Source organism: Seriola lalandi, unplaced genomic scaffold, assembly GCF_002814215.2.
Source record: "Seriola lalandi dorsalis isolate HSWRI2012SDOR001 ecotype SW California unplaced genomic scaffold, Sedor1 jcf7180002054353, whole genome shotgun sequence".
Taxonomy (NCBI): domain Eukaryota; kingdom Metazoa; phylum Chordata; class Actinopteri; order Carangiformes; family Carangidae; genus Seriola; species Seriola lalandi.
Window position 1 is genome coordinate 976837 of NW_019524906.1, and position 10115 is coordinate 986951.

The 10115-nt window shown below is 42.7% G+C and overlaps 3 protein-coding genes across 3 annotated transcripts in view; 1 reads left to right on the plus strand and 2 right to left on the minus strand.

The window, feature by feature from the left end:
- Positions 1 to 400: 400 nt before the first annotated feature.
- Positions 401 to 3213, minus strand: fam78bb (family with sequence similarity 78 member Bb). Its single transcript, XM_023408020.2, has 2 exons — positions 2834 to 3213; positions 401 to 1021 (listed from the first exon to the last, which is right to left on the minus strand). Exons 1-2 carry the CDS (start codon positions 3208 to 3210, stop codon positions 499 to 501), a joined length of 900 nt encoding a protein of 299 aa, XP_023263788.1. The 5' UTR covers positions 3211 to 3213; the 3' UTR covers positions 401 to 498.
- Positions 3214 to 5086: 1873 nt separating this feature from the next.
- On the plus strand, positions 5087 to 8105 carry rex1bd (required for excision 1-B domain containing). Its single transcript, XM_023408002.2, has 5 exons — positions 5087 to 5230; positions 5731 to 5813; positions 6024 to 6228; positions 7305 to 7393; positions 7641 to 8105. Exons 1-5 carry the CDS (start codon positions 5228 to 5230, stop codon positions 7711 to 7713), a joined length of 453 nt encoding a protein of 150 aa, XP_023263770.1. The 5' UTR covers positions 5087 to 5227; the 3' UTR covers positions 7714 to 8105.
- Positions 8037 to 10115, minus strand: part of crlf1b (cytokine receptor-like factor 1b) — a 13674-nt gene continuing 11595 nt past the window's right edge. The window contains exons 8-9 of the mRNA XM_087174448.1: positions 10033 to 10102; positions 8037 to 9110 (exon numbers count right to left, since the gene is read on the minus strand). Of these exons, the coding sequence (XP_087030574.1) occupies positions 9087 to 9110; positions 10033 to 10102 (94 nt within the window). The 3' untranslated portion in view covers positions 8037 to 9086. The remainder of the gene's footprint in view (positions 9111 to 10032; positions 10103 to 10115) is intronic.

The window sequence follows — 10115 nt, forward strand, 5'->3', positions numbered from 1 at the left end:
CACAGCACTTCACTGCGCAGTACAGAGCAGGCCAGGATTATGTCATCATTAAGGCCAAAGAACCTTTTTAAAACAGGGTTTGTGTTTATGCTTGATCATTTCTTTCTGGGCCTGAGTAGCTACAGTACAGGTTTGCGTTACATCCCAGCACTGGTGGCGGATTTTCAAAGTTATACAATGCTTCGCTCAGTTGTGCTGGGCTGGAGTAAAAGCCTGAACACCCAACAGCTTAACAGCACCAGAAGTAGAGACCGACATACTTTCTGGATCGTCAAAGGCAGCAGTGGGGAATTAAGGCAGTTGTCCCCTCAAGATTATACACGCAAAAGACTGCAACTCTTATTTGTGCCATCGACAGTTCATACAAGTCTCAGCCTGCTTATAGATCTTCATTTGTCTGTTTTTGTCTTCATCTGATTATCTCATTAGCCGTTCCACTGGAGAAGTGGCCCACTGTGATATGATAAAAGAAACGGCCATTCAAAATCTCTCAACGCTCTATTTGGGTGGTATGACCACAAGCGGAGGCCCTCTCCTCGGCCTCCACATCAGAACCTGGGCGTCATTGGCATTGGGCCTCCCCATGGCGTTAAGAGGGATGGGCTCCATGCGGGTCAGCACCCGAGGCTGCTCCTGATGCACCCGGCCCACCAGCCTGGCCCTGGAGCCCAGAGGCAGGGACGGATCCACGGCGATATCGACCCTCATCCTCCACTTGATGGTGTGGAGCAGGATCTTCTCTCTGGAGGTGGTGTTGAGAGCCACCAGCCAGGTGGTGAAGCTCTGGTCCCTTTTGATATTAGTCAGTAAAGGCGTGTTGGATTCACTGACCGGGACAGCCCAGGTGACGCTTGGGTAGAAATTGTCATTCATGCTGACGATGAAGCGGGATGGCTTGGAGGTGGGGCCCACTATGGTGACAGTCTCTGTTGTGTTTCCATACCAGGGGTAGCTCACACCGTCTGAGTCGCTGATAGCCCTCACCAGGCCCTCTCGCAGCTGAGGCAGCTCCCAGCTCGACCTGGAGGGAGACAGTAAGTATGAGAATAGAAAACAAAGACACTTCTGTGTCCCATTAACTGAAAGGATATGTCAGGTTATGTTCTGTCTTTATCAACAAATCCCATGAAAAGACCGAAACCAACAGTAAGCTGAGCCCACCGACATTGTTTTGTATCCAAAGCCTTGTGTACTTTATTCCTCTGTGCCATAGACGTCCACTGTTGTCCAAAAACCATTGAAAACACATTCATGAACCACATTGCTGCACTGGGTGACATGTTCCTTCATTACGATGAACATGGGCACTGAAGTTTATTTTGAGTCAATTCCACACAGTCCTGATGCAATAAAGACTCACTACAGCACCATATCTGTAGCTGGAAATAGTCCCCAACTAATGCACTACATTGCTCAGCTGTTTCAGGAAAATATTTACTTGTTATTTATTTACTTATTTACTTGTTACCTGTTTTTATATTTGTCTATCTTTGGTGGGAAAGATATGGACTTGGGTTTGAATGCCACATAAACATTGGGGAAGTCAGAAAGTTAGGAGACGGATTAACACGTTTTGTTTTGGTCTTTTTACAGAATTTGTTGACAGTGGCAAAAATACAGAACATCACCAGCCACCCTTTAAAATGAGAAAACAACACATTTTCACATTGTGTTAAATCTGGATTAATCAAATAGTTGATCAACTATTTTAGAAAATTATCAAAAAAAAAAAATCTAAATTTACCATTTACCAGGCAAAAATGTAAAATATTCTGAGGTTTCAGCTTCTCAAATCTGTTGATTTGCTGCGTTTCTCACTGTAAATATACTATTTCTTGGTTTGGCTGCTGCTGGTAAATTGTAAAGGCATTTTTCAAAAAATTTTTTGACAAATGATTTATTGAAAAAATAACTGTCTAGCATCGATGGATTAAGCATCTCATGACATGAAGAAACATTAATGAATGAAATGTTTGGGAGTGATATATGTCCCACTTTTGTATTTTGGTGATGGGGATGAGTCTGTTCCTAATATTTGGATAAGGGATCGCTTGCATATTCATGCGTCTGAGGTATAAAAAGTTCTAAGTTTTTGTTTGCAAAGAAAACAAGACAATTTGAGAGAGGAATTCTTATCCAGATACACGCTTGCAGTGAGACTACAGCAGCTGCCTTTAAATGGTATCTAGTGGTTCAGTATGTCAGCGGATTACCATCATCTCTTTGTTGTACCCAACAGTTTTTGTCATCTGGTGGTGGCCCCCTTCCATCTATTTGTCGTGCTTTCGTGACCAATCCCATGACACCCCACCCTAAGCCCCTCTCACCCCTACACCCACCCACACACCCACTCCCTAAACCCAGCAGGATTAAACACCCCCTCATATATGTTTTCCAGATAGTGTGTGTGTGTGTGTGTGTGTGTGTGTGTGTGTGTGTGTGTGTGTGTGTGTGTGTGTGTGTGTGTGTTGTGGGGGTGTGTTGTGGGGGTGTGGGGAATGACATGTCTCCATGGGCACAATTTGAGTGTGAGAGCAGCAAACTGTTGTTTAGCTCCTCTAATAGCAGCTTTTCTATTTAGGTGCCAAAGTCACAGGAACAGAATCTGTCGGTGGGCGTTTGAATGAAGGAGGCTGATGAGCACAGTTAACCTGCTGCGTGCACAAATGCTCCTCTGTGCAGCTCAGTATGATGCACAGGCACGAGCACGTTATTATACTGAATGTACAAGCAATGCATTCAAACCCTCACGCAGGCTAGATTAACCCATGCATCTGAATGGGCACGTCACAGGGGTGTAATGAGGACGCAGGTGACAGATGTGTGAACTCACATGCCGACGTCTCCATAGGTGTTGTAAAATTCCATCTGGGTGCACGCCTGGATCCAGCCCACCACCCATGTCTCATTGCGCGGAATGGGGGGCATCACAATCCGCGCCGAGGCTTTGAAATAGGGCGTCTTGTACCGGAGCACTATTGGCGAGTTCTCCTCAATGACAGTCGGGCAGTGGTCTATGGTGGCGGACAGGTCGTACACCACGATGTTCTCTCGTTTGATGCGTGACTTGTTACAGGCTATGCTCTGGATGCAGCCCATGTCTGTGCAGGTGAAGGTGATGGTCAGGAGCAACCAAGTGAGCCTGACAGGCCTGGGGAACAGCACAGCTGACTGGGACTCGACCAGTATCAACACTATGAGGCCGTGCATCAGATGAGACTGTTTAAGGCAAAGGTGGGTGCTACCACGCTGTAGGCCCAAATCAGAATCACAATAAGGCTTCAGTGGGATCACAGGAGGGGTGGGGGGGCAGCTGGGTCCAGTGAGACTAGGATCCAGTTTCAATCCCTCTGTATCATCAGGCTGATGTATGGGCACATCCAGCAGTTCCAGGGGTCCTGCTCTGTGGCTGACCCCGTGCTCTGACCTCTCTGGAGGCTGCAAGCCAGGAGAGAAATGCCCTGCAGGGATTAATGAAGTATCACATAAATTTTTGTATTCTCTCTGTTTCCAGTGGGCCCTCTCCTCTAGGAATCCGACCCGTACGCGCTCCTGCTTGAACCCCTGCCCCGTAACCTTTGATCCTCCTCTTCCTTCCCCGTGCTGTCATGTCACAAGAGGCTTCGGGGGACCGGCGGACACCGGGGCGCCGGCAGGGGGACCCGGTGGTCGGGCGGCGAGGCTTGTTGATGCGGCACTGTACATGAGATGCTGCTGCTGCTGCTGCTGCTGCTGCTGCTGCTGCTGCTGCCTAAAGCCTGAGCGGCGGTGTTACAGTCCGTCATGCCTGTCGAATCGACGGGAGGGAAGCCCGGTGAAATAAACAAAACCTGCGAGTCCGAGCATCTGTGATGGTGAAAACAGCTTCCTCTTGTAGAGCTAGACGACACCAGCGGGTTCTCCGCGATCAAAACGAGGGAGACAGTGAGCTTTACATTCACCGACTGTAAACACCTGACATAGACTGATGAAACAATGGCATTACGGCTATAAAAAAAAAAAAAAAATTAAAAAAAAATCAGATAAACAGTCTCATAGTAACCGTGTAGGCCAGCGTAAGCTGTGCGGCATCCTCATTTGATGAGAGCTGCACGGCTGTGTGTCGCTGTTCAGTCTGCGTGGTGCTGAAGATGCTGAATGGACCAATGAACGGCAGAGGGAGACTCAAGGCGTAGGAGTGCCCGCGTCTGCACAGTAGTAGCTTTGCGACCTCTTTCCTCCATATTGGAATAATGCTCTCTAATCCCACAAACACAAAGCAGACAAGGGCCCAGATAACCCCCAATGGATAGGGTGTATGGCTTTTTAGATAAAACGCAACAGGTAGCTAGTCTTTGTCACATCCCAGAGATGATTTTTGAGGTTATTTAGCCCACACGTTGTGCTAATGAAACACTACTTCATAGTCTATCATTGTCATCTTTTAGTATACACCATCTGTAATTAAATATAAGAGATTAAGTGCCTGTAATTGTGTAGGAGAGTATTTGATTGGTTAGTGGGAGTCAGCTGCCAGCAGCATTATGACATTTTTCAAAATAAAACTAGCACCAATTTATGACTGACCCATGTTAAGAAGATTAGATCGATAGATAGATAGATAGATAGATTGCTGCTTAATTATATAGATTCAAATCTACTTTTGAATTGATATTGTGCTTACTTACATGGTGCATACTCCTAAACTGATCTTCATTTAATCAAAGTATCACACACAGAAAAACTGGGGCCATATAATATTGCAGCATAGAAAACTAAACACATTTCATGGATAGTGCTCAAGTTGCCCTCAGGTTGTGTGACTATATACTCACTTTGTCTAAACTGTGACACTCGCTGCTTAGTATGACTGGTCAAAATACTGTCATAGCTGCAAGAAGAGCTGAAGTTTCAGCATCATCACACGGAGGAAAATGTTATGACAAATCTAGCTCTAAAACTGTTAGAAAAAACCCTTAGTTTTAAACATAGACTAACTGCGTTTAAAAGTTAAAAACAGATCTGTGTTTCTCTTGTCAATGTAGGTTACTGTAATCTCACTGTTACGGTTGTTATTTTATAAAAATTATTTTGAAATCCACTCACATGCGCCGTGCTCTTGCGTCATTTCCGGGTGGGCGGACTGCTGATTCACAGAGGGGAAAGCAACGTTCGCACATGAAAAATATAAAGATGTTACTTTTATAGACTCTGTTAACTCAACTGCAGTATTTTCCGACAGGTTATCATGGTAAGTGTTTGACTTTTTATTCAGCATATAACTGAAAGTATCAGAGGCTGAGAACTGACACTTTAAATGTGCTAAACCAAACTAAAAGCTAAACTAAGCTAAGCTAGGCTAAGCTCATGGTAACTTGACTGCTGATGATACCAGGAATAGTTGTGTATTTGTTACTGTTGGCCTCTTATTGTAAAGAAAATAAGTCATGTTAGTCATGTTTATTTCCCCTTGACAAACTCTAATCAGAACCAGTTATGTTTTGTGCAGTTTAGGTCGCAAAAACACCAATCATGAGAGTTGAGAGATATCTTAAAAAATGCTCTTACTAAAAGCTAAAAAATCAAAATATTGAATTAATGATAATATACAGAAACATATATGTAAAGCTGTAACCAGAAAATGTTTTATATTTTTACATGACAAGAAGTGTGATGGATTAGTATTCCACTCATATTAAAACTAAATTATCCCTTGTGATTATGTTCTTTAATGTGAGTTCTTCTGTATAGGTCCCTACAGACTTTAAAGCCCTAATCCAGAGGTTTTATCATCTTCAGTCTGAGCGAGTAGAGACGTATCAGCTCTTTGAAGAGTAAGTTTGAATCCAGTAATGGTAACTTGCATGCTGCTAATTTACTGTGTACAAGGATGCACACACACTTTCTCGATCATATTTCCTCGTATCTCTTGGGATCATTTCTCTTCAGTCAGAAGCACATAAATAGAGGAATCTGAATTGTATGCCTCATAGATTTCTTCTCTTGTTTTTGATGTTATTCTTTGGCTGATGACTGCCTTCCAGAGGACATGAGGCCTACTTGAGGACAGGGCCTCAGTATGACTTCGACCACTACAGACAGCTGGTCCATGAGATAACACAGGCCTTCTGCGGCATCTCCAAGGAAGTGCTCGAGATCAAGGGGAGGCTGCACCATGAGTTTGACAGGCCAGACCTCTCTGAGCACATTGAAAAGCTGCAGAGCAAAGAGAAGCAGAAACTTGAACTGGTAGGAAACTCTCTTTGTTTGGTTTGTTTTTATATCAGGTTCAGAAGCTGACCAGAGAATAGGAGACAGCAGTGCACAAAATAAGGAAAATGTATAATAAGTATAGTATTGCTTTAATTTAACACTACATTACCTTTGTTGTGGTATGGTGGACTTAATATGTTACCTGCTGCAGACTGTTTGTCCTATATACCGGAAGTGAAGGTGTAAAGGTGACATAATCAGCAGACATATCCAATTGTTTTAAACAAATAAACAATAAGAGGCTGTGTATTGAAGAATTCATTGAATTAATTTGTATTTTTTCATTTGTAAATTTAGTTCTAAATTCTTTTCACTGTATTATTAAATGTAAATGTAACCATTTACAAAGTTATCTAAGGCCTCCATTTACTGATTTGTCTCAAACATCCTCTTTACCTGCCATAACTAATGATGTTCCATGTTTATTTTAAATTAATGTTTTCTAAGTAGTAGTTTGATACAGTTCCCCTGGTTCACCACATGGGGGCAGAATTCTTATGCAAAACATTTCATAACTGATCTCCATCCTGAAGCATTCAGTTGTTGTTATGCCAGCAGCTCAATCAGACATAGAGGTTTTAAGTATACACCACCAATGGAGGACAACTGTGCATGATGCTTCTGATCGGAAATTTCTATGTCTTTATGTGCCGTCTGGGCAGTAAACACCATTTGAGTTCAGTTAAATCAGTCAATGATGCTGCGGTGTTTTTCCAGTGGTTCTGTTTCAAGTCTGTGACATGAAACCTGCACGAAAGCTGTCTTTCTGTGACGCTCATTATGGCCGGACAGACAGTTTGGTGTTAAAATGTTAACCACTTCGGTGGTTCCCCACATTCTTGAACAGTCCACATCTCATACATCTGGTGTTCAGCGTTGATGTGTAGCACTTTTGTATAAACTTTTACACTCCTTTATAATATTAACTCAACTTCGTTTCTGCCAGTAATGCTATAAAGCTTCTATTATCTCAGAGTTCATCCTCTGTCTCTGCTCCATCCTCTGCTGATGAATGGTTTGCATAAATCTTATCTGATGTGCCTTCTCAACAGACAGCCAAGCTGCAGCTGGCCAGGCAGCGGGCCCAGGATCACCCGGAGGACGAAGGCTGTCAAGAAAAGATTCAGGAGATCAAGCAGGAGTAAGAGCAGCTCATACCACCCCTGTGTTTACTGCGTTAGCTCCCCGCTGACCCATTCAGTCACTCGTTTTCAACCTGCTGTCAGCTGTGGAACTGCTCAGGGGCTCACTTGCTTCCTGTGTCTCTCCAATTTAACAGTTTATCCTTTGTTACCACTTTTATTTAATTTTATTGGAAAATAAATAGTCATGGATGTACACAAAACACTAATTAAACACTGTGGTGTCTTTGTTCTTCCCTTGTCCAGAATCATCAAGAACAAAGAGGCTCTGAGTGAGATCATGCAGGACTTTAAGTACGACTCAGAGGAGTGTGATTGACAGGTGACTCCCTGGGGGCCTGCAGCCACCCCCTCACATCACCAGACAGCAGGGCTGACGGGTCAACTCGGCCCTGCTGCAACTTTCCATCTTGGACTCCTCAGCTGCACTTATTGATCCCCCCCTCTGGCCCCACCCTGCTCACTGCTGCAGTTTTATTCCTCCCAGGAGGCTTTTCACATTCTGGCTGTGTATGTGTGTATGAGTGTGTGTATGTGTGTGTGTTAGTGTTAATGCATGCCTCAGCAAAAAAAAAAAGAAAAAATGCCTTTCTTGTAATGAAATTGATGAAATATGTAAATACTGAAGAAGTTAAATAATACTTAAAAGCTCATACATCTTTGTTTAATAGATACATTATATTTTTAATGATAAAAACACTTTTTCAGATATTTTCTGTTCTTTACTGTTGGTTTATACAGATTTCATACACAGTACTTTTCAGACTTAATTACCACAAGTAAAGTATATAACTTAGACAAAATCCACATTCCTTAAATATACAGTTATAAAAATATATTGTATCACAACGTCTGCTCAGATACACAACAGTATGTACACTTTACAGATAGTGGGGCCTTAGTTTATTGGGGATTCATAACTGATCACTAATTCTACAGTCTAGAAATATCTAAATTTAACTACACTAATGGTACAAAACACATTTTTTTTTAATGTTTGATTACTGGCTTCAAGTAGCTCATTTGTGACTTTACAAATCCATTTAGTTCTCACTGAACTGATAGCTAACAGACTGACCAACAGTGACACGTGGAGATATTGATACACTGTCATAACGGCTAAAGCCCTCATAACAATGTAAATTTCACATTCAGATTTGTTTGGAGAATTGGAAAACTATAATACTGTTTGTAAACTACTGTTTTACAAAAAACATTTCTTGACCTGCAAACATAGATACCCATACTTGGTACTTATTCCACATTCCTTCATGTTACCGTCACTGAAATACATAATATTTTTTCTTGAGTAATGCTTTATTACAATTTGACTTCAAAGTAGCATTTAAGACATGCTTATCTTACATTACATTAAGTTAATAAAACATATATGAACTATAACTATTTATATATATATATAGGATAAAAGTGCAGTTACTGCGGGCCTAAATGTAAGAGTTTGTGCAAAGACAGATTTGGCGAGCGGAAATGGCAGAAAAAGGCTGCATTGTCTCACTTCAGTTGTCTTCCAGCCGGGCCCTTTAAACTCAAGGCTGATGACCAAACACTGCAGTGTCCCTCGGCCGGGCCGTTGGACCTCTCGCACAGCTGGGACACTCGGAGCCAGTTATCTGTCAGTGTTCCTTGATGCTGTTCTTGAATTAAACACCACAGTGGTGCTGAGCAGTGGTGCTATGAATTATCGTCTTGTAGAATCTGAAAAGACAAAAGATTCATACTGGGATAATTCAATGGGAAAACCATGAAATTTATAATCATCAGGATAACTGCTCTGTCTGGCTTCTTTTTCTCCCCGTCTTTCTTTGCATCGTCTCCTTTTTTTATTCTCTGTGCATCTTTCCCAGCCCCCTGCTACCTTTCTCTCAAGGTAATCAATGGGAACCTGTCACGCTTTGAGAACAAAGACATTATTCAGGCAACGGCGTGTGCCCTATTAAGCCCAAAAAGCCGGAGACTGCTGAGCTTATTCAGTCAGGTAGAGTGAGGGTTTCTGTAAGTTCAAGGACTGAGCAGCAGAGGATGTGGCTGAAGGATCTGAACTCTTCACAAAGTCATATAAACACACAGAAGATGCCGGAGTTCTGCGTGCCATTTGGCCCGAGTTATTTTTGTGAAAATGCCAAGAGACAACAAAACACAAACAGAACACATTACAGTGGGCTGTTAATTGCATTTACATGTTCATTTCTCTTTGTTGTGGTCATCAGCTGAAGATGAGACGTCTACATCGTTAAAATATGTAATAAAATCAGAGTGCATGACTGAGAGCATATCTACTTTTATGCTCCCACTTCTGGGCCAGTAAAGCCAAAACCGCACATTTTACCTGATCATAAAGTACAGACTGAAACTTCACAGAGCCAGTCCTGTTTATGTTTGTAAAAATGCTCACCACATGGCATAACACAGGCTGGGTCAGAAATTCAACTGGGGACATCAGTGCAGCAGTGGCTGTGTGTGTGTGTGTGTGTGTGTGTGTGTGTGTGTGTGTGTGTGTGTGTGTGTGTGTGTGTGTGTGTGTGTGTGTGTGTGTGTGTGTGTGTGTGTGTGTGTGTGTGTGTTTGTCTGTCAGAGTGGCTCAGCAGAGATAATGAAAAGAGAGATTCTGCTTACCTACCTGGTTGCGCGTTCTGTGCGATTTCTGCAGCCACACCCGCCATTGATCATATAGTTTGATTGACATGCCGCTGCAGCCGTACG

What these genes read in the sequence shown, in the direction of transcription:
- fam78bb (XM_023408020.2), bottom strand. Translation starts at nt 3,210, where the DNA reads ATGCACGGCCTCATAGTGTTGATACTGGTCGAGTCCCAGTCAGCTGTG. An exon ending in ACCTATGGAGACGTCGGCAT is followed by an intron (nt 1,022 to 2,833) that starts GTGAGTTCACAC and finishes GTCTCCCTCCAG; the next exon opens with GTCGAGCTGGGAGCTGCCTC.
- rex1bd (XM_023408002.2), top strand. An exon ending in ACGTATCAGCTCTTTGAAGA is followed by an intron (nt 5,814 to 6,023) that starts GTAAGTTTGAAT and finishes ACTGCCTTCCAG; the next exon opens with AGGACATGAGGCCTACTTGA. An exon ending in AGAAGCAGAAACTTGAACTG is followed by an intron (nt 6,229 to 7,304) that starts GTAGGAAACTCT and finishes CCTTCTCAACAG; the next exon opens with ACAGCCAAGCTGCAGCTGGC.